The sequence below is a fragment of the Saccopteryx leptura genome, chromosome 10, assembly GCF_036850995.1.
Source record: "Saccopteryx leptura isolate mSacLep1 chromosome 10, mSacLep1_pri_phased_curated, whole genome shotgun sequence".
NCBI lineage: Eukaryota > Metazoa > Chordata > Mammalia > Chiroptera > Emballonuridae > Saccopteryx > Saccopteryx leptura.
Window position 1 is genome coordinate 53,425,140 of NC_089512.1, and position 25,201 is coordinate 53,450,340.

The window sequence follows — 25,201 nt, forward strand, 5'->3', positions numbered from 1 at the left end:
TTTATCATTTCCTCCCTATGAATTCCTGTTCTCGCAGAAATATCCTAGCCACAAATCTCTTGGGCTACAGAGGTGACAGGGCCAAGCTCCCCTGGCCATGAGTGTGCACTGTGGCACAATGTGACCACGCACTCCTGGACAACAACATTCCAGGGAAAAAGATATGGAACAGCAGAGCTGTCTGGTCTGCAGTGCTGGGATTATGAGACTCAAACTCTGATTTCTGGGCTAACAAACTCATTTGCAATTATTGACCACTGAGAAAGTTCTCCTGAAATTTTCATTTGCTAGAGATGACATCACTAGGGTTTGGAAGTATACCCTCAAGTCTTTGTAAATGAGGAGAAGTACACTTGTTACTTGAAATGCTTTGTTTTGTTCTGTTGATGAGGAGAAAGCAAACCTACAAAACTCAGTTTGCTCAAATTTCACTCTCATAGAACTTTTAACTAAATCAGAATATTTAGAACAAAAGAAACATCATGAGCAGGTGATGTTGCATGGATATCAACCACTGGATAAGCTACCTGGGCCGTGGTCCAGGCTCTCCAGGTGAGGGAGTGTAGTGTCCTCTGGGTACTGTATTTACCTCCTCTTTTGTCTTTTCTTTCTGATTCAAATTCAATTTAATATCCTAAAGGGCCCATAAAACACATCAACAGGGTGGCCTCCTATCAAGGCCTATTTATTATCTCAGTGGCTATTAGGGTCCAATGAACCCAGACTCTCACAGACCTAAACCCTGTTCATGGCTCAGTCATTCATACCTTTGCTTCCCATGCAATACCAAGCATAAACTGCTGCATCCACTTGAGGATACAAGTCTTCTGTCTGCTCTTTCTAACATACCATCTCAGCACGACAAAACAGAGTCAGAAATGCTCCCACTGAATGCCAGTCAAGCATATATCCCATATCAGCTTCCACAAGCAAAAACAAAATCCAAAGTACATGGTCAGCTCCACTTGCCAGGCAGCTTAAACAGAATGTTTCAAATTGGGTAGTATTTAGAGTAGCCAGAATGAAACTATCATATTCTATGAGGCTTTCAAGACCATGGGTTCTTTGCTAGTCTCTTCTCTCTCTCTAATGGATTTAAAGCCATTTATAGGTTAACAATTTCATTAAAAAACAAACTAACAAAAAAACTATATTCCAAAACTCTTTTCTGAGCTACAGACATATACACATTTTATCTTGGCTCTCATAGATTTAAGAAAACGAAATTGGGATTCTTCTTTCCACTCCCAGCTCTTCAGAATCAGAGGCTCTGGAGTGAGGCCCACAGTCTGGTTTCCCAAACCCTCAGCTGGGGCCCATACTAAAGACTGAGCACGCTTCGCTGAGCCACCTGTATTACCTCGATGAGGATAGCAGACTCTTTATCTGGTCTTTCTACTCCCACTCTGGCTCCTTCCAACTCATTACCTTCCCAGCCATCAGAGTAATTTTTATTCCTAAAGTTCATCTAGTCACTCCCTTGCTTTATACTTCCAGTGACTTTTTAAAGCACTCGGAATATAATTTAACACTATTTATCATGGCCCACAAAGGACCAAGTGCTCTGGGTCTTACCCTTTGCTCCGATTCCTCCTGCTCTCCCCTAGTGATGCCACTATCCCCCGTCAGCCTCTGACCTGTGGGTGGACCCCCCATTTCTCACATTGCCAGCTTTGTACCCAGTAGGTCCCCCTACAGCTCCATTGTACTCCCCCCCCCCATGTCTCTTATTACACTTTGAAATTGCCACACACACACATCTGGTTATGTGTTTACCACCTAACTCCAAACTTGATCATCAAATATGCAAGAACAGGGACCACATCTGTTTTGTTCTCCCTTGTTCACCCACTGCCTCTCACAATGCTTATCACATGAGAAGTACTTCTTTTAACAACAACAGCGAAGAAACACAAACACAAACTTGTTTAACTGCTAGTCAGATACAATTCTCATGCAGGGTAATAAACAAAACAAACACAGAAAATAAGACCAGTCTTGATGCTGGTTCTTCAAAATGGCTTGCTTTAGAACTCCCGGGCAATGTCTGAAGTTGGGGGGAGAATTGGTTGAAAATTCTTGTGCATATGAACAAATTACACATTTCAGAAATTTACCACTGGTACAAGGATTGTACTAGAAAATATCAATGTATTATTTAATTGCGTGCGTCTTACAATGTCCTGAGCACGTCCACTGTTGCCCCAGACCTCGGGTCTCGCCTTTAGTCCTGGCCCAGCATCCAGGCACCACGCAGGCAGCTCCCAGTAAGAAAGCACTTTGGGTACGTCCACCAGGTGATACCTGATTGTGCTTTTGCTGACCACCCCTTGGGCTTACCTATCAGGTTTGGTTGTTTATTTATTTGTTTATTTAGCCTTTCTCTTTTTGCTTGGATAAAGTGCCTCGAGTTCAGGGTACTCTGGGCTTCTTGTTTGGTTTTGGCCTTCAGCATTGGCTGGCATCTGCTGTCTGGCTCCATCCACTCCTGGACCCTGATCACAGTCCTTTGGATCCAACCTTTGTGTCAGCTCACCTGGATGATGGACCCCAGGACAGGGAGAACCGGACAGGCACAAGCAGAGCCAGGGATATGATGTGCCAATGAAGTAATTGGCTTGTGGTGACTTCACCAATCCCCTGCCCCCCTTACACACAATCCATCACTCTTAGAAACTATGGCCCAAATCCCATTGTCCCCCAATTCTGTATTCCACTCTCAAGAATCCTTGCTCCCAGTAATTTCCATAGCACATGGTAAGGTGTAGACTGATAAAGCTACTGAGAAAGACATAATTTCTAGCTTTGGGAGAGATATTAGAAGAAATTAATGGGATAGGGACTGTGATGGGTCCTGATATGCATCAGCTAACTAGGAAGTGGGATGCCCAGATATTTGGTCAAAGCTACTCTGGGAATGTATGTCTGTGAGAGTGTCTCTGGATGAGAGGAACATTTTCATTGATAAACTGAGTAAAGTAGGTTGCTCTCCCAGTGTGGGTGGGCTCCACTGAAAACCTGAAGAGAACGAAAGGACTCTCAGAGAAAAACCTGTCTTCCTCTTTATTTTTGAGCTTGAACATCAGTCTTCTCCTGCCTTTGGGCTCCGACTAGAACTTACACCATTGGCTTCCCTGGGTTTCCAGCTTGCCTACTGCACATCTTGGGAATTCTCAGCTACCATAACAATGTGAGCCAATTACTAATTATCTATCTATCTATCTCCATCCACCCATCCATCCATCCATTCATTCATCCATCCCTCCATCCTGTTTCTCTAGAGGGCCCAGAGTAATGCAGAGCACTATTGGACAAAAGGAAATTGTGTTTCTACATACTATGATTTTGAGGTATATTTATGGACCTAGGAAGCCCTGCCTGATGTACCCAGTCACAACATCCCTGATGACTGTCTTCCCCAAACTCAAGGCCACCAGGAGGGACCTGCTACAGAATCTGTTGAAGGACAACCCTGTTCAATGAATCTCAACAGGAGAGGCCATGTAGCACACTTACTTCTCCAACTTCTGCCCTACCCGCAGGCTCCAGAACTCCAGCCAGCCATCAGGCTAGGGCCTAGCCTATTCATCCCTGTCCTGGGAGGAGAGGAAATGTAGGGGACGCACGGTGTGCTGCACTCTGGGTGCTTGCCCAGCCTAGGTGGAGCTGCTCCAGCCTGTGTTCTTCATTCCCTAGGAAACACGGTATATTCATTTAAAACTAACCATATTTCCAAACAGGGCGTTGAAAGCAGTATTAAAAGCACACTTGTTGAATGTTCAACTTAAAACATTAAGAAAGAAAAATGCAGTTGTCAGCTAGCAGATAGGCAGGCTAATTCAGACAGAACATAAAGTACTTTGGCAGAATATAAATGAAAATCAGACAAGGCCACTTCCATATTATGGTGGGCAAGACAAAAACAAGGCATTCTGCCCTCATGTCTGAAACTGGACAGAAGCAAGGATGCTCTGCAATCACAAAAATAACTAAAATTTCCCTTTTTCAGTTCACCCAAGTGCCTAGCGGTTCTCTGTTAATGACAATGCTGACTTAAATTTCACCCTCCCATATTCTGGAGAAAAACAAGACATACCATTACCAAATTATTTCTACTTCCTAAGAGAATCCATACTAAAGTGAGCACCAGCTTCCCCAAACCTGCTTAAATCACTTGTCTCAGCCCAAAGCTCACAATAAGTCCCATTCCACCTCCTTCTTCCTGAAGACCCCAGAGTTATGCTGGCAGAAGCTTGTCCTTTATTTAGCGAGTTAAATAAACCTAACAGTGTTTGACTACAAATGAGCTTCTGCTGGCCTCTGCCAGGTGGACTTTGACATAACCTTGCACAAGAGGTGGCTGCTTACTCAAGGTCACATTTTACAGAAAAAGGAAGAGGTTATAGAAATGGCTAAAGCTGCAATTACTCAGAGAATCTTGATATAAAACAAAGTGACTCACTAAAATGCATTAAAAGAAAAAAATACATCACTAAATAAGGGAGGAAGGGAGTGGGGGAGGGAGGGAGGAAGATATGACCAATAGAAGGATCTTGGGAAACTATTATTCACTAGTAACTTGTTGGTTAAGCAATCCAAGCCTCAGATTAAATGAAATAATTCACATAGGTGCTAGTATAATGTGTAGTATAAACCCAACACACATTTCCTATCATCTTTATCATCATGAACACAATCAGTATCACTGTTACATTATCAGTCCTATAATCCACTCATGTATGCATAAGCAAACAAAACCATGTGCTTATTGAGCAAATTAAAAGCCTGTTCATTCATCGCACAAGCAAAGGAAGAGGAAAAAGCAGAACTCACATTGAGCTGAAGTTCATCAGTCCACTGTCCAATCAGACGGTAACCAGGATTCGTGGTGTTCGTCGTCTGGTACTGAAAGATGTCGTATCGCCCAGGTGCATCTCCATTCTTGTTAAACATGACCGGGGTGCCAGCACTACCTGAGGAAGACAGGAAAACAATAGATTTTAGGTTGTCAGCTAGCAGTTAGGCAGGCTAAATCAATAAATGGAAATTTTAGTTATTTTTGTGATTGCAGAGCATCCTTGCTTCTGTCCAGTTCCAGACATGATGGCAGAATGGCCTTGTTTTTGTCTTGCCCACCATAATCAGAAAGGGCAAGATTCCTCTTATCTCTTATGCCACCGTGATAGTCCAGAGATCTGCTAACAAACAAGATAGCTAGTACATAACCCCATTGTTTAATAGGTTTTCCAAAATGATCCCTAGAACTCATGGAAAAGTCATCACTGTGGCCTACAGAGGCTACATATAGGAGGTGGGAGGACAATGTGTACCTCTTTTGAACAGTTCTATTTCTCAGTATTTCTCAATATTTTATTCTAGTAAGTTTATTGTGAAGAGTAAAAGTAAATGGATTATTTCCCAATCTTCATTTTATTACTATTATTTTTATTATTATTTTAGTTTTCACCCACTGAATTTGTGGCCAGTAAATAACTATTTATAAAATAATAAATAAACACATAAACTTAAAAAGAGGCACTGCCAGAGAATTTAAAAATACATGTAAGCAAACAAGCAAAACAGTTCATTTATTGGTACTTGGATACTGAATATTTCTAAATTACTTTGTATGATAAACAGTTTAAAATGCTTACCAGTGTACTTGGCATGTGTTTAATAAATACTAGTTTTTCATTTCAATCTCCCATTTGGATCTCTTATCTTTAAAACGTTCATCTTAAGAGGAAACCAATTATTTTGGCAGATTTAGACAGTGAAGTCATTTTAAAAAGATAATAAATTTATTAAGAGTAATTTAGAAAAATAGAGAAAGAATAAAAAGGTTATATATTTTTTGAAAGTTGGATATGAATGAAAAGTCTTTTAGTATTAACTCCATGGAGCAACTGGCAAACCACATATAGAGAATAAAAACTACTGAGTGAGCTTTGGTTAGTTCCAGCAACAGTTACAGAAGAATCACTGAAAGTTTGGTAACTGAGTAGTTTCTGTCCCTTGGATCCCTTGGAAACAGGATAGCTATCACTGGTCTCAGGAACTGTAACTAATATCTGCTCTGCCTTCAGGTTAACACTGGATCAATATTCCTTGTAAAAAAACAATGGTCTATTTTCTGTCTTCCACAAGGAAGTTTACAGATACAAGCTGAAACAGAATCACTGAGAACAGAAGTTCATTCTGCTTTTTTTTTTTTTTTTTTTTTGTATTTTTCTGAAGTTGGAAACGGGAGGCAGTCAGACAGACTCCCGCATACGCCCGACCGGGATCCACCCGGCATGCCCACCAGGGGGCGATGCTCTGCCCATCTGGGGTGTTGCTCCACTGCAACCAGAGCCATTCTAGTGCCTGAGGCAGAGGCCAACTTTGCTCCAATGGAGTCTCAGCTGCGGGAGGGGAAGAGAGAGACAGAGAGGAAGGAGAAGGGGAGGGGTGGAGAAGCAGATAGGCGCTTCTCCTGTGTGCCCTGGCCGGGAATCGAACCCAGGACTCCTGCACGCCAGGCCGACGCTCTACCACTGAGCCAATCATCTAGGGCTCATTCTGCTATTTTGAAAGAGGAGGATGAAGCATGTGTGAATTCTGATTATAAATTTAAGACTAATGGTGGCAGAGCTCTGCATCTGGTTAGCAAAGTCATTAGCTTCTGCAGAATTTGGGCCAATGTGGCATTTACGGTAATGATGTGGATGAAAGGAAAACAAAAGCATGTTAACTAGACAGAGAGTATAGTTAAAACAGTAGGAAAAAATGCCAGTGCTTAAGAAGCTGGCAAGCCCTGACTGGTAGCTCAGTTATTTAGAGTGCTATCTGATACAGCAAGGTTGCCGGTTCAATCCCCAGTCAGGGCACGTACAAAACTCAACCAATGAATTCATAAGTAAGTGGAACAACAAATCAGTGTTTCCCAACCTTTCCCTCTCTTCTCTCATCCTTTCCTTTCTCTCTAAAATCAATAAATGAAAAAAATAATTTTTTAAAAAGAATCAGGCAAGATGGGGTAAGGGGACCAATGATCACTCAACCGAAAAAAATCATCAGAAAAAGGGTCCAATAAGAGGAGCAAGAAGCATATAAAGTTTCAATCCTGTGCTGAAAGTGACCCCCACTGGGAAGGGGTGTCCAGCTTTCCCAGGCAGAATGGAGAGGCAGATAAAGAATTCCACTCCTCCTTACCACTGTCAGGCACCGGACTTCAGGACACTTCTGGAGTTAAAATTAGGAAAAATAATAATAACAAATCAGAGTTGTGGTATGCTGAAAAATGGCTCCCAGAGAGGTCCATGTCCTAATTAATATCCAGAACCTGTGAATGTTACCATACAGGGCAAAGGGAATTTTGCAGTGATTAAGTTAAGGATCATGATGGGGGTGGTTATCCTGGATAATGTAGGCAGGGCGAATATAATCAGAATGATTCTCATAAGTGAGACACAGCAGGAGTCAACGGAGGAAGGAGGGGAAACAAGGATGGAAACAAGAAGTTAGAGTGATACAGGAAGTGATCAAAGATAAAGGATGCAGGTGGCCTCCTGAAATTAGTAGAGGCAATTCTTCCCAAGGGGCTCCAGAAAGAGGCGGCCCTGCCTGCACCTTTAGGAAAGCCAGAGAGAGCTGTCAGGCTTTCCTCCCAACTACATTGTTATAAAAAGGTATGTGTTCAAGCTATTCAATTTATGGCTCCTTTCTGTGGTAGCAATAGCAAACTGCTATGGAGCTGGGAGGACACACAACACTGAACTTCTGATTCATAGATATAGTGCCTAGGTTCAGAGAGGGAAAGTCACTTGCCCCAGGGCCAATCAGCTAATTACCTTTTTTTTTCTTAGATAAATGCTTTTTTTTTTTACCATTTTCTTTTAAATTTTATAGACAAACAACCCAATTTTTATTATTTAAGACAGAGATAAGAAGGGAAAGAGAAAGAGACAGAAACATCAATCTGTTCCTGTATATACCCTGACCGGGGATTGAGCCTGCAACCTTTGCATACCAGGATGACATTACAACCACCTGAGCTATCTGGCCAGGACTTTATCATTTTTAATTAAATTTATTGAGTTGATATAAATTTATGTCAGCTAATTAAACTAGAATAGTGTTTAGTAAATGGCCTTTATTAAATTATTCAATCACCCTCTACATCTGATTGTCACTATATTTCTCTCATAGTGTAAAGATTAAATATAATTATATATATTTAATTTGAATATATATATAAGGTGCTTAGTTTCATGCCTTTTACATAATGAGTACTCAACAGATTGTAATGATATTTTATAGTTATTTTTTATAGTTTTTTAAAAAATCATTGTTTCATTTGCTGATATCTCAGGACCAGAACACATGCCTTCAGGTATCCAGACTTCCCAATGCACGAAAGTTGACTCATGATGGGTTATCTAATTTCAATTTCTCCATCAGTATAGGCATTTTGTTTGTTTGTTTTCGAAACATCAGGCTAGAGCCCACTCTGAGAATGGGAACTAATCTATGAGCAATGTAGGTTTGACCTCACCAGCTTGAATTAGTGAGTCTGTGTGGCCAAAGCACCATGTCATTTGTTTCTTCTACATTGTACCTAGATGCTATCCCACAGCCCACAAATGCACTTGCTTGATCACAATAGTATCCCTGAAAACTTATCTCTATAGGAATTAATAGGAGATCTTTCCAGTAGAGAGAGAGAGAAAGTTAACAAAAAGAAGTTTCCATTTTTTAAAAATTTCTCCACTGATTTGAGAGAGAGAGAGAGAGAGAGAAGAGAAAAGGGGAGGGAAGGGTGGGAGAGGGAGAGATGAAGAGGGTAGAGGAGAGAGGGGTGAGGGGGGAGGAGGAGGAGGAGAGAACAGGGTGGAGAGAAGGGAAGAGGAAGAGGAAGGAATAAGAGAGGAAGAGTAAAGAAAAGCAAGGGAGAGGGAGGGAGAAAAAGGGAGAGGGAGGGAGAGAGTAGCATCAGCCCGTTGTTCCACTTAGTTGTGCCATTAAATTGTGCATTTATTGGTTGCTTCTCATGGGTGGCCTGACGGGGGATGAAACCTGAGGCCTTGGTGAGCTAGACTGAAGCTTTATCCTTTCTACTTTCAGCAAGCCATCCAAGTATATAAGGACAAACAAAATCTGTATTTTACATGTTATTAACAAGAAACTAATCCTATCATTTTGCAAGAAGACATTAATATTCAGATACTCACCTTTCTTTTCTTTCACATTGGATACTAGGATTTATGTTATGCTTTGCTGAAATTTTACAGCTTCCAGTCATTAAATAATATGAGTTGAACTTTTCATAGTGTGTGAGAGGAGAAAAGAAGAATATTGGAGGCCCGGGGCTCCAAAGACTCTCTTCTGAATGGGACCCACCAGCTACCTGTCTCCTTTCTTACAATGTTTGTTAGGAGAAATTAATCCAGACATGTCCTTTCCATTCTCATTGAATTCATGCTTTAAAAAATTAAGTCAGAAGAGCTGCTGAATACTTTGTCTAAGTGATGACTTCTAACAGCGTATTGTGTAGCTTTGACCCTTTTGATGAATTCTATAAAGCAAATGGGTTATTAATTCCAGGTGTTTTTCCCCACAACACATTTTTAACACTCTCTCTGAATTTTTTGAAAGAGAAAAAAGGGGGCTATATTCAATTAAGTCTATACAGGGCTGGGGAAAGTTAGGTTTACATCATACAACAAATAAATAATAATATAAGAATAAAGTTTGTTTCACAAACTTATAAGTATAAACCTACTTTTGTCCAATTCTATATTTTTTTTTAAAAAAAAGAATCAAAGCAGTCCAGAGAAGAGGAAGAAGTAATCAAAGGAGAACTGATCACCTGCAGAAATGTCTACAGGTATCAGGGCTGGGATGCAGGTGCACAGAGGTAAGGGAAACAGGGCCACTTGACAAGAGAGGATATCGAGAGGGTGGATGACAGGATGTATGCAAGTCTGAAATCTCCTGACTGGACCAGAGTGTCTGAATGAAGTCCTTCCTGCCAGGATAGTGAAGGATACTGGATCTAGATTGCTCAGATGACCAGTCTTCCACATTGGTGTATTCACAAGCCCCCTCCTCGCAGCTCACTACCCCATGTACAGATCATAGAAATGCTGCACTGATTTGTGTTCCACTTCTCTGGTGCCACTCAGCAAACTACCCGACAACTTTGCACTCTAATCAATGACAACCTGCATTTTGCAATTTGGGCAAGGCTTAGGGACAGCACCTCTCTGGTACACTCTTGTCAGCTGGGCAGCTTGAAACTCACGTGCCTCACAGTGAATGCCAGCTGTCAGCTGGGACCTTCACTGGGGCTGTGGTCAGAACACCCACATGTGACCTATCTATTTGGCTTCTTGGCTTCCTCTCAACATGGTAGCTGTGTTTGCAATACAAATGTTCCAAGAAAATGAGGCAGAAACCCTATTAATGTATATGCCTGAGAAATCAAATAGTGTCAGTTCTGCAGTAGTCATAGGCTCACTTCAAGGAGAAGGAACATCGATCTCACCTCTATATGAAGGAAAGCCAACTTCATGCTTAAAAATACACACATGATATATGCATCTTTACAAAACATATGGCAACCTGATTTGTCGTCTGGAAACTAGTAAATCTAGGTACACACACCTCAGATTAAATAGGACATTATATAGCAATTCTCTAAAGATTTTATATCCAAGGCAACAAATTTGTTAAATTTACATCTACAAGTATTGACATCTGGTTAGATGGGCCAATGTAGATATAACTAAATCAAATTTAGACTCAAGTCATTGCATTGATTTGGGATGCAGAGAAAAACATGGCTAGAAGTGATGAAGACAAAATTAGTCATCTTTTTTCTTGATGCATAAGAGGAGGATAAGTACTGGTGAAGCTGTAGCAATACTTTCAGGGCATTCTATTATCATTTCCTAAATTGATGCTCTGGTAAATGTGAAGGTCAGAGTTATTAAACTGTACTCTAGTGGTCTGAACAAAACTCCTAGGGGTACAGAAAATTTTGCATTCAAGTAACAGAAGAGAACAATTAGGTTTACTGCAACCCCCCCCCAAAAAAAAAATCAACATCCTACTGCATCTATTGAAATTATCATGTGGTTTTTCTCCTTCCTTTTGTTTATGTGATGTATAACATTGATAGATTTGCGAATATTATACCAGCCTTGCCTCCCCAGAATAAATCCCACTTGATCATGGTGTATGATTTTTTCCATATATTGTTGGATCCAGTTTGCTAATATTTTGTTGAGGATTTTAGCATCTATATACTGCATTAAAATTAATAAAAATAAGATAAAAAAATCAACATCCTACTAAAACACGCTGAAGAAAGACTAAATTCTTCACAACAGACTTACTATAGAAAGAGATTTGGTTTCTAAATCTGTCTCTGTCATTTGCTGGCTGTGAAGTCTTGGACAAATATTTTCTCCTCTTCAGTATTTAAGTTCTTTATATAAAAATCAAATAATTAAATGAGTGAAAAATGTGAAGTTTCTTTTCACTAACAGTTGGTCACTTCAAGTGACATGGAATCTACTAATTAAATTTAGCACAGGTTCTGAGTTTTATAAAAGTGTTGAGCCCCACCATCAACAAATGTCACAGTGCCTGAGGAGCCAGAATTCTCCTGGCTGTTCATATGAAAGGAAAACATCCTCAGGGAAAAGGTGACTATGTTGACCAAGATTGATTACATAGGTAGGATACAGGCCACAGTGCATTCTAGGATGAAGAAGCAGGAATGAAGTGATCAGGAAGTGGTAGCCCTTCCTCTCAGACACGTAAAGGGGCAGCCTGTGGAGTTAGGTGCCTGAGGTACCAAGTATAGCATTATCTCTACCTAGATGTGTGGTTTGAATATCATGGTTTTTAACTCTCTGTGAGTCAGTTTCCTCACCTTGTTTTAAAAAAGTCTCCTTGTCTTTGAAATAATAGTATTTATACCATATTGGTGTTTTAAACAGTGATTTTAAAAAATTATTCATTTATTTTGGAGAGAGAGAGGAAAGGAGATAAAGGGAGAGAGAGAGATAGAGGGAGGGAGAGACAAACAGACAGAGACATAGACATCAATTACTTATTCCACCTATATATGTATCCATTGGTTGATTATTGTATGTGCCCTAACCAGGGATGAAACCCACAACCTTGGTGTATCAGGACATTGTTCTACCAACTGAGCCGCTTGGCCAGGGCCACCATACTGGTATTATATTAAATAAGCCAACCCAGGTATATAGTACAGTTTCTGGCATGTCATGGTCTTTTGGTAAACACAGGCCTTATTTCTTGTCAGAAGTTCAGCAACTCCAGCTCATCAATGGACAAGACCAGGGGTAGTCAAGCTTTTTATACCTACCGCCCACTCTTGTATCTCTGTTAGTAGTAAAATTTTCTAACCACCCACCGGTTCCACAGTAATGATGTTTATTTATAAAGTAGGGAAGTAACTTTACTTTATAAAATTTATAAAGCAGAGTTATAGCAAGTTAAAGCATATAATAATAATTACTTACCAGTACTTTATGTCAGATTTTTGCTAAGTTTGGCAGAATAAATCTTTATAAAACAACTTACTATAGTTAAATCTTTTTATTTATACTTTGGTTGCTTCGCTACCGCCCACCATGAAAGCTAGAATGCCCACTAGTGGGCTGTAGGGACCAGGTTGACTACCACTGGACAAGACTGTTTGGACAAAATGAGTCTACAGGCACATCAGAAAAAGCATGTGGGAGGAATTAACCAAGAATCTTCTCAAAATGATTATTTTGTCATGCATGTAAGAATGATTATGCTTATTTATGAACCAGAACACAAAGCCCAGAAATTGACCTCAACTAATGCAATTCAGTGTTTGATATATGATGATGTGTTTGAAAAATTCATATGTGTTTGGTTCTGGGGAAATTGATATTTTAGGAGATTCTATAAAATCAAGAAGAAACTACAAAAAGATCATTTATAGATAAAAAAAACTTTCTATATTTAAGTCATTTTGTCTTCATAACTAAAAAACTGTTGATCCCCAAATTGGGAGTGGTTCTTCATCATCCAAATATTAGATCACTCCTGGAAGATGAAGATAATATTGTGGATTTAGATGGATTGTTACTTATAAGTAGAGAAACAAGAAGATTTTCCTTAACCTTAATATAATATCCAAGCCAGTAAATTAATACTGATAATAATATTATTTAAAACTCATCTGCAGACTCCATGATGAGTCTAGAAAGCTGCATGTAAATTGGAGGGCAAGGGCTTGGGATGCCTACAGAGCCTGAGTGAGCACGGAGGCTGGGCAAGACAGTGTCAGAAGCACCTTGAGGGAAGCGGCAAGATGGCGATGGAGTAGGTGGACGTACCAACTTCCACCTCCCAGAACCAAAGTGGATTACAACTTAATTTGAAGAACCATCATCTGGAAAAGCCAACTTTGGACTAAACTAAGAGGACTCTTTAACCAAGGAACACTGAAGAAGCCACACTGAGACTGGTAGGAAAAGTGGAAATGCGGAGGGTTGCTCAGCTCCCTGGAGCGAACCACAGCCGGGAGAGACTTGCATGGCGGGAAGTGAGTTTAGCAGAGAGGGGAGGGTCCTGAGCCCCAGGAACAAAGCTCCAGCCTACATCCCCAGAGCCTACAAGAGGCATATGGACAGTATTTAGCTGTGTGAAAGAGACAAATTTCTCAGACCCAGGATTCTTCTTAAAGGGACTGCGCAGAAAACCTCTCTCACAACCACCCACCCAGGACTCTGGGGGTGGGAGAGAGGAGAGGACCAGAGCAGTGGGAAGAGAGTGTAATCTAGGAGGCAAAGGGAGAAACACTATGAGGGACAGCCACCCTAATCTCGGTGCTGAGTCACACCCCAAATCTAAAGCAAATATTTCTTCTGGAACCAGCAATACCAGCAAAGGGAAGCAGCCAAACAAGCTTTCCCGTGGCACTCAGAGCAGAGTCACTTAGAAGGAGGGAGCTTTCCGCACTACAGTATGGACTGTTAGGGTCTGACTAGCAGTGACCCCACCCACATGGCTGAGGGCTCACTGGAGGGCAGGTGGCAGCGGAACGTGGAAGCATGGATCCGTTGGCAATGGCAGAAGCTTCCGGGCCACGAATGAGGCCCTGAGGCCTGGGAGTGAGCTTAGTCTTGCCCAGCGGGATTTGAGGGGAAGCAGAAAAGTGGTCAGGCCCAGCTGCAGGCCAGTTTGCAATCCTGCCTGCGGGCGAAGGGGGGAAGCCCTGGAAGGGGCAGAAATTTGGCACTGAGCAAGGGCACGCACCTGGGCATGCAGCCTTGTCTGGCAGCAAGAAATGAGGCTGTGGCCCAAGGCATGAGCCGGCTTCTCCCGCAGGGGTGGGGAGAAAGCCCAGAACAGGCTGAGTCCCATGACTGAGCACTAGCACGCAGCCCCACCTGGCCTGCTGAGCCCAGGTTTACAGCTAACCCGGAGCAGGCTCCTTCTGCGGGGGAGGGGCTAAAGCCTGGAAACAGGCGGTGCCCGCAGCTGAGCAAAGATGCTCACCCCTGCCTGCAGGGCCAAGGCTTGTGGCCCAGGTGTGGAGCATAACCCCACTCATGGGGGCAGTGCAAAGGCCAAGGCTGGTGAGGCTTATAGATGTGATCTCAGCCCCTCCTGTGGAAGGGAGGCATAAACCGCAGCAACAGCTGCAGCAGGCCAGCAAAGCCCATACCGGAATGCCCTAGGTAGCAGCAGAGGGGGTGGTGGGCCTGCAGACAGACCACACTTAGGGAACAAAGAGGCAACACCCATTGGACTTCAGTGGCCAAACTCTTCTTATACACAGACAAAATGAGCAGGCAGAGAAATACAACCCAAATGAATCAAGATAAATCCCCAGAGAAGCACCTGAATGAGTCAGATATAACCAAATTACTGGATGCAGAGTTTAAAATAATGATTTTTAGCATGTTCAAAGAGCTTAGAACAACAATAGATGGTCATTACGAACACCTAAATGAAGAGTTAGCAAAAATAGAAAAAGGACATTGAAATAATAAAAAAGAAATCAGTCAGAAATGACAAATACAATATCTGAAATTAAGACCACAATGGAAGGAATTAAAAGCAGGATGGATGAAGCTGAGGATTGAATCAGCAAGTTAGAGGACAAGATAAATGAAGGCATGAAAGCAGAGCAGAAAAAAGAAGAGACTCAAAAAGTCTGAGGAAACTCTAAGAGAGCTCTGTGACAATATGAAGAGAAATAACATCCACATCAAAGGGGTTCCTGAAGAAGAAGAGAAAGAACAAGGGATAGAGACTATGTTCTATCATATCATAGCTGAAAACTTCCCTAAATTAATGCAGGAAAGTGTCTCACAAGTTCAAGAAGCACAGAGAAAACCAAAGAAATCTACACCATTAAAGAGAAACCCAAAGAAATCAACACCAAGACACATCATAATTAAAATACCAAAGCTAAGTGATAAAGAGAAAATATTAAAAGCTGCTAGAGAAAAAAAGTTTATCATCTACAAAGGAGCCCACGTAAGGATGACATCCAACTTCTCAACAGAAACACTTGAGGCCAGAAGGGAATGGCAAGAAATATTTAAAGTAATGCAGAACAAGAGCATACAGCCAAGACTACTTTATCCAGCAAGGCTATCATATAAAATTGAAGAAGAAATAAAAAGCTTCCCAGACAAAAAAAATCCTCAAGGAGTTCACAACCAAACCAATGCTGTAAGAAATATTAAAGGGGCCTGCTGTAAACAGATAAAGGTGAAAAAGAATATAACAAAAGAGGAATAGAGTTTTAAAGAATAAAATGGCAATAAACAACTATATATCAATAATAACCTTAAATGTAAATGGATTAAATGAACCAGTCAAAAAACATAGGGAAGCTGCGTGGATAAGAAAACAAAACCCATACATATACTGTCTACAAGAGACACACCTTAAAACAAAAGATGCACATAGATTGAAGGTAAAAGGATGGAAGAAAATATTTCATGCAAATGGAAATGAAAAAAAAGCTGGGGTAGCAATACTTATATCAGACAAAATGGACTTTAAAACAAAGGCTATAGTAAGAGATAAAGAAGGTCACTACATGATGATAAAGGGAGGAATCCAACTGGAAGATATATCCATTATAAATATCTATGTACCTAATATTGGAGCACGTAAATATATAAAGCAAACTTTGATGGATATAAAGGGTGAGATCAACAGCAATACTGTAATAGTAGGGGATTTCAATACACCACTAACATCACTAGAAAGAAAATTAACAAAGAAACAGCAGACTTAAAGGACACACTAGATCAACTGGATTTAATAGATATCTTCAGAACCTTTCACCCTAAAGCAGCAGAATATACATTCTTTTCAAGTGCTCATGATACATTCTCTAGGACAGACCACATGTTAGGGCATAAAAATGGTCCCAACCAATTTAAGAAGACTGAAATCATATCAAGCATTTTCTCTGATCACAATGGTATGAAACTAGACATCAACCAGAACAGAAAAACTAAAAACTACTCAAACACTTGGAAACTAAATAGCATATTATTAAATAACAAATGGGTTAACAATGAGATCAAAGAAGAAAAAAAATTTCTAGAAATGAAGGACAATGAGCATACATCAACTCAAATTTATGGGACAGAGCAAAGCAGTCCTGAGAGGGAAGTTCATAGCATTACAGGCATACTTTAAGAAGCTAGAAAAAGCTCAATTAAACAACTTGACCCTGCATCTAAAAGAACTAGAAAAAGAACAACTAGTAAAGCCCAGAGGAAGTAGAAGGAAGGAAATAATAAAGATCAGAGTGGAAATAAATGACATAGAGGCTAAAGAAACAATACAAAAAATCAATAAAACCAGGAGCTGGTTCTTTGAAAGGGTAAACAAGATTGATGAACCTTTAATGAGACTCACCAAGAAAAAAAGAGAGAGGACTCAAATAAATAAAATTAGAAATGAGAGTGGAGAAATAACAACTGACAGAACAGAAATACAAAATATTGTAAGAAAATACTATGAAGAACTGTATGCCAAAAAATTAGACAACCTAGATGAAATGAACAAATTCCTCAAAATATAATATCTTCCAAAAGTTAATCTGAAAGAATCAGAAAACCTAAACAGACTAATTACAATAAATGAGATCAAAACAGTTATAAAAAAACTCCCAACAAAGAAAAGTCCTGGGCCTGATGGCTTCACAAGTAAATTATACTAAATATTCAAAGAAGACTAACTCCTATCCCTCTCAAGCTATTTCAAAAAAATTAAGAGGAAGGAAGACTTCCAAGCCCCTTTTATGAGACAAGCATAATTCTGATTCCAAAACGATGCAAAGACAACACAAAGAAAGAAAATTATAAGCCAATATCCCTGATGAATTTAGATGCTAAAATTCTCAACACAATATTAGTAAACTGGATTCAGAAATATGAAAATAATCATACATCATGATCAAGTGAGATTTATTCTGGAGAGGCAAGGTTGGTACAATATTAGCAAATCAATCAATGTGATTCATCACATAAACAAAAAGAAGGAGAAAAACCACATGATAATTTTAATAGATGCTGAAAAAGTATTTGATACAATTCAGCACCCATTCATAATCAAAACTCTCAGCAAAGTGGGAATACAGGGAACATACCTTAACATGATAAAAGCCATCTATGACAAACCCACAGCCAACATCATATTCAATGGACAAAAATTAAAAAGCAATCTCCTTAAGATCAGGAACAAGGCAGGGTATCCCCTTTCACCACTTTTATTCAACATAGTTCTGGAAGTCCTGGCCACAGCAATAACACAACAAGAAGAAATAAAAGGCATCCAAATTGGAAAAGAAGAAGTAAAACTATCATTATTTGCACATGATATGATATTGTATATAAAAAACCCTAAAGTCGCAGTCAAAAAACTACTGGACCTGATAAATGAATTCAGCAAAGTGGCAGGATATAAAATTAATACTCAGAAAGCAGAGGCATTTTTATACAACAAAAATAAACTGTCAGAAAGAGAAATTAAGGAAACAATCCCCTTCACTATTACAACCAAAATAAAGTACTTAGGAGTAAATTTCACCAAAGAGATTAAAAACTTAAACTCGGAAAATTATAAAACATTGATAAAAGAAATCAAGGAAGATACAAACAAGTGGAAGCATATACCGTGCTCATGGTTAGGAAGAATAAACATCATTTAAATGTCTATATTACTCAAAGCAATGTATAAATTTAATGCAATACCAATTAAAATACCAATGACATACTTCAAAGATATAGAACACATATTCCAAAACTTATATGGAACCAAAAAAGAACATGAATAACCTCAGCAATCTTGAAAAGAAAGAATAAAGCGGGAGGTATCACACTTCCTCATATCAAGTTATACTACAAGGCCATTGTACTCAAAACAGCCAGGTACTACCATAAGAACAGGCATATAGATCAATGGAACAGAACAGAGAACCTAAGGGGTAAGGAACTATAATGGAGTAAAGACAGTATCTTTAACAAATGGTGTTTGGAAAATTGGACATCTACCTTCAAAATTGAAACTAGACCACCAACTTACACCATTCACAAAAATAAACTCAGGAGTGATGTCACGGAAATGGCGCCGTGAGCAGCGCGTCTGACAGATCTCCCCAAAATCTCAACAAATTTATCAACTAGAAACAGAAAAATTTATCCTCGGAGCATTCCGGAATTCCACACACACTGAAAGCAAAAGGACTGTGTTATCACTTGAATCTGAGAGACGGGTCACAGCGGACGGTGTGAAGGAAGCTAACTACCGCACGGACGTTCATTCAAGCCGAAGGAGTACGCCTGTGGTGAGTCAACCCACGCGTGCAACTGCCCGCCCACACTCGGGGAGCGGCAGCCTGGGCGCCGGCGGCTGCCGGCGTGCCCTGAGAAACCGTGCGCACGTGCCCCGTGCCCCGGTCCGGTCGCAGAGTGAGCTCTCTTACACCACCAGCGTCCCCAGCAGCCCGCGCACTGCGAGGGAAAGTCCCCAGCCACCGGCGTGCCCTGAGAAACTGCACGCGCGCCCTGTGCCATGGTCCGGTCGCAGAGCGAGCTCTCTTACACCACCAGCGTCCCCAGCAGCCCGCGCACTGCGAGCGAGGGTCCCCAGCCTCCAGTGTGCCCTGAGAGACCGCGCGCCCCATGCAGCGATCCGGGAGAAGCGCTAAGGCTGTCTTCCCCATTCCAGAGATTCTCTTCGTGGGTGAGGCACCTCACCCAACCATTCAAGCTAACAATCAAGCATTGGGGGAGGGGCACACAGGCAACCTGAAATACTTTCTGGAGCACAGCTGCGGATCCAATCACTGAAATTAGCTTAACCCACGAAATCTGCGCACCCACGGGGCTATAATTGATAGGATCTCTCTCAGTTCAGCGATACAAGACAAGAGGCATGATATTTTTCAGTGCCTCTCGCTAAAGGGGCAGGGGCAACTTCTGATTGACAGAGCCTCCATATTCAGGGATATACGCTAACAAGAGGGACTTGGCAGATATTAAGATCTATATAGCAAGCAGCAACTAGTGCCTCTTCTTCCCAGCCAAAATAGGTTACAAAGTGTGGAAAGCCTGGGTCGAGTGGTCCAACTGAATGCTAGGCACTGAACAGTCACCTTGACAACAATTGACTCCCAGCCCCACCTGATTACGCTGGAGGCTCTGACTGCCAGAGCCTTACCCAGAGCCTTGCGCTGAGTGGGGATAGAGTGGGGATTTCCCAGCTCTTTGAGCCTCTTACTCCCAAGACAGAAGCAGTGGCAGCCTCATAATTGGATCACCAGGCTGCTAATTGAGGAAGGGGAGACTAGGAGAGAGACTCCAGGAAAGCAAACTCTCTCATTGTTGGACCCTGCAAACACCAACAAGCCTTGACTACCAGCGAGACTAAAGCCAATTATATGACATTGCCATAGAATCCCATCAACTGCAAATCCCTACCTAAGCATGACACAGGGGCAGAGTATGGGAATCAGAGTCACCGACCAGGAAGAGGGAGAGAAAAGAAAAAGGAAGAAGTTAACCTCTCAAAATCAAGAAAAATCCACAGACTTTATCACTTGTTCCACTAATTCTTCGTTGTTGTTGTTTCTTTCTTCTATCTTATTGCCTTTATTATTATTTCTATTTCCTCACCTTGGTCCTTTTATTCTCTGCCCATCTTATGCTTCCCTTTTCTTGAACTACACTACCCATGAGTGTTACATTTTATTTCTTTTCTTCATCCTTACTCTCCTTTAGGGTTACACTCCAAAACCCTTAACTCTCACACTCTCCCCTTTTGTATTTTTTTCTCTTCCTTTTTTTTCTTCCTTTGTTTCTCTTTCCTATTTTTCCCTTTCTATTCATTTCTTCTTTTCTCCTTTTAATTTTCCTCCCATTCAATCCTCAATCACAAACAAATTATTTAATTTGGGACTCAAGTGGGGTTTTTTTTTTTTAATTTATTTTTTATTTTTTTTGCTTTTGTTTTTCCTTTGTTTGTTTGTTTTTGTGGCATTTTGGGTACTTTTTACATTGCTTTTTAACTCACTAGCATTCCTCCCAACCAAGGTCTCCGTTGTAGTTAGTCTTCGCTCCACTTAATACAACAGATTTTTACTTATTTTTATTTTTTCTTCTTTAATTATTATTATTTTTTCTCTCCTTTTTTCTGTTTCCCTCTTACCCCTCACATTATATCTCTTAGTCGACCATCACTTACAAGCAAATCATTTTATGCTTGTCTAAGATTTCCTCTTTTATTTTTTTTGCATTTAGTAGGTCCCTACTCCCTTTTTTGCCCCTTGAACTCTTCACCCCAAATCAGGCATTTCCGTTATAGGCAGTTTTTGTTCCATTTAGCATAATATAATTCACAGGTCATCACGATATTTCCCTAAGGAGGGGAGAGGAGGGGAAGAGAAGAAAGAAAAAAGGGGGAAATAATAAATTATTACTGTTTTTTTTGTGGGGTGTTTTCCTTTTTTTTTTCCTTTTTATTCTTTATTAATTCTAATTAATACTATCAACAAGACCACCTTCAGATGTCAATAAGAAAAAGGAAATCGAATATTATGGATACAAAAGATAGAGAGGTAACACAAATAGATGTGGAAAAATCTATGGAGAAAAGATTTAACATATTGGAAGCCTTGGAGCCAAATGACAGAGAATTTAAAATAGAAATTTTAAAAATACTCAGAGATATACAAGAAAACACAGAAAGGCAATTTAGGGAGATCAGAAAACAACTCAACGATCACAAAAAATATATTACCAAGGAAATTGAAACTATAAAAACAAATCAAACAGAAATGAAAAACTCAATTCACGAGCTGAAAAACGAGGTAACAAGCTTAGCTAATAGAACAGCCCTGATAGAAGATAGGATTAGTGAAATAGAAGACAAGCAACTTGAGGCACAACAGAGAGAAAAAGAAAGAGACTCAAAAATAATAAAAAACGAGAAAGCCCTACAGGAATTGTCTGACTCCATCAGAAAGAATAACATAAGAATAATAGGTATATCAGAGGGAGAAGAGAGAGAAAATGGAATGGAGAACATACTCAAACAAATAATAGATGAGAACTTCCCAAGCCTGTGGAAAGAACTAAAGCCTCAAGTTCAAGAAGCAAACAGAACTCCGAGTTTTCTTAACCCCAACAAACCTACTCCAAGGCATATCATAATGAAATTTACACAAACCATCAGCAAAGAAAAAATTCTCAAGGCAGCCAGGGAAAAGAAGAATACAACATATAAAGGAAGGCCCATTAGATTATCATCAGATTTCTCAGCAGAAACTCTACAAGCTAGAAGAGAGTGGACCCCAATATTTAAAGTCCTGAAAGAGAGGAACTTTCAGCCACGAATACTATACCCATCAAAGCTATCCTTCAAATATGAAGGAGAAATAAAAACATTCACAGATACAGAAAAGATGAGGGAATTTATCATCAGAAAACCCCCACTCCAGGAATTACTAAAGGGGGTTCTCCAATCAGATACAAAGAACAAAAAAAAAACAGAGCCACAGTAAAAGCTCCAAGAAGAACACAATAAAACCAAATTTAAACTGTGACAACAACAAAAAGAAAGAGGGGGAGAAGATGGAGATTAACAGTAGCAAAGGACGATGGAGTGCAAAAGTACTCACAAAATAGTTCGCTACAATGAACAGGGTAGGGACCCTTTTCATTACTCAAAGGTAACCACCATTGGAAAAACCACCAGAGAAGCACATGAGATAAAAAAGATAGCAACAGAGGAAAGATGTATGGAATACAACCAAATAAAAACAAAAGATAGAAAAATGAAAGAGAAGGATCAAACAAGACACAAAACTAACAGAGAGCAATTTATAAAATGGCAATAGGGAACCCACAGTGTCAACAATTACACTAAATGTAAATGGATTAAACTTACCAATAAAAAGACACAGAGTAGCAGAATGGATTAAAAAAGAAAACCCAACTGTATGCTGCCTACAAGAAACACATCTAAGCAACAAGGATAAAAACAAATTCAAAGTGAAAGGCTGGAAAACAATACACCAAGCAAACAACACCCAAAAAAAAGCAGGTGTAGCAATACTCATATCTAATAATGCTGACTACAATACAGAAAAAGTACTCAGAGACAAAAATGGTCATTTCATAATGATTAAGGAGACACTGAATCAAGAAGACATAACAATCCTTAATATATATATATGCACCAAACCAAGGAGCACCAAATTATATAAGACAGCTACTTATTGACCTTAAAACAAAAACTGACAAAAATACAATCATACTTGGCGACCTCGATACACCACTGACGACTCTAGATTGGTCATCCAAACATAGAATCAATAAAGACGTAGTGGCCTTAAACGAAATACTAGAACACCTGGATATGATAGACATCTACAGGACACTTCATCCCAAAGCGACAGAATATACATTTTTCTCTAGTGTACATGGAACATTCTCAAGAATTGACCATATGTTGGGCCACAAAGACAATATCAGCAAATTTAGAAAAATTGAAATTGTACCAAGCATATTCTCTGATCATAAAGCCTTGAAACTAGAATTCAACTGTAAAAAAGAAGGGGAAAACCCACAAAATTGTGGAAACTAAACAACATACTTCTAAAAAATGAATAGGTCAAAGAAGAAATAAGCACAGAGATCAAAAGATATATACAGACAAATGAAAATGAAAATATGACATACCAGAATCTCTGGGATGCAGCAAAAGCAGTAATAAGAGGAAAGTTCATATCACTTCAGCCCTATATGAACAAACAAGAGAGAGCCCAAGTAAACCACTTAACTTCACACCTTAAGGAACTAGAAAAAGAAGAACAAAGACAACCCAAAACCAGCCGAAGAAAGGAGATAATAAAAATCAGAGTAGAAATAAACGAAATAGAGAACAGAAAAACTATAGAAAAAATCAATAAAACAAGGAGCTGGTTATTTGAAAAGATCAACAAAATTGACAAACCATTGGCAAGACTCACCAAGGAAAAAAGGCACAGGACTCAAATAAATAAAATCCAAAATGAAAGAGGAGAGATCACCACAGACATCACAGATATACAAAGAATTATTGTAGAATACTATGAAAAACTAATGCCACCAAATACAACAATCTAGAAGAAATGGATAAATTCCTAGAACAATACAACCTTCCTAGACTGAGTCATGAAGAAGCAGAAAGACTAAACAGATCAATCAGCAGGAAAGAAATAGAAAAAACTATTAAAAACCTCCCCCAAAATAAAAGTCCAGGCCCAGACGGTTATACTAGTGAATTCTATCAAACATTCAAAGAAGACTTGGTTCCTATTCTACTCAGTCTTCCAAAAAATTGAAGAAGAAGCAATACTTCCAAACACATTTTATGAGGCCAACATAACCCTCATACCAAAACCTGGCAAGGATGGCACAAAGAAAGAAAACTACAGACCAATATCTCTAATGAATACAGATGCTAAAATACTAAACAAAATACAGGCAAATCGAATACAACAACATATTTAAAAAAAAATACATTATGATCAAGTGGGATTCATCCCAGAATCTCAAGGATGGTTCAACATATGTAAAACGGTTAACGTAACACACTATATCAACAAAACAAAAAACAAAAACCACATGATCTTATCAATAGACGCAGAAAAGGCTTTCGATAAAATACAACACAATTTTATGTTTAAGACTCTCAACAAAATGGGTATAGAAGGAAAATATCTCAACATGATAAAGGCCATATATGATAAACCATCAGCCAACATCATATTAAATGGCATAAAACTGAGGACTTTCCACCTTAAATCAGGAACAAGACAGGGTTGTCCACTCTCTCCACTTTTATTTAACGTGGTGCTAGAAGTTCTGGCCAGAGCAATCAGACAAGACAAAGAAATAAAAGGCATCCATATCAGAAAAGAAGAAGTAAAGGTATCACTTTTTGCTGATGATATGATCCTATACATCGAAAACCCCAAAGAATCCACAAAAAGAATACTAGAAACAATAAGCCAATACAGTAAGGTTGCAGGATACAAAATTAACATACAGAAGTCAATAGCCTTTCTATATGCCAACAATGAAACAATTGAGAACGAACTCAAAAGAATAATCCCCTTCACGATTGCAACAAAAAAAAATAAAATATCTAGGAATAAACATAACAAAGAATGTAAAGGACCTATATAACGAAAACTACAAGGCATTGTTAAGAGAAATAGAAAAAGACACAATGAGATGGAAAAATATTCCTTGTTCTTGGATAGGAAGAATAAATATAATTAAAATGGCCATATTACCCAAAGCAATATATAAATTTAATGCAATTCCCATCAAAATTCCTATGACATTTTTTAAAGAAATGGAACAAAAAATCACCAGATTTATATGGAACTATAAAAAACCCCGAATAGCCAAAGCAATCCTAAGGAAAAAGAATGAAGCTGGGGCATTACAATACCTGACTTTAAACTATATTATAGGGCCACGATAATCAAAACAGCATGGTATTGGCAGAAAAATAGACAGACCAATGGAACAGAATAGAAAGCCCAGAAATAAAACCACATATATATGGTCAAATAATCTTTGATAAAGGGGCCAACAACATACAATGGAGAAAAGAA

At 39.5% G+C, this 25,201-nt stretch overlaps 1 protein-coding gene across 3 annotated transcripts in view; it reads right to left on the reverse strand.

The window, feature by feature from the left end:
• GRM7 (glutamate metabotropic receptor 7) overlaps positions 1–25,201 on the reverse strand; it is a 966,696-nt gene that overhangs the window by 294,088 nt on the left and 647,407 nt on the right. For all 3 annotated transcript variants that reach the window (XM_066351400.1, XM_066351399.1, XM_066351398.1), the window contains exon 7: positions 4,834–4,973. In XM_066351400.1, coding sequence (XP_066207497.1) covers positions 4,834–4,973 — 140 coding nt within the window. The remainder of the gene's footprint in view (positions 1–4,833; positions 4,974–25,201) is intronic.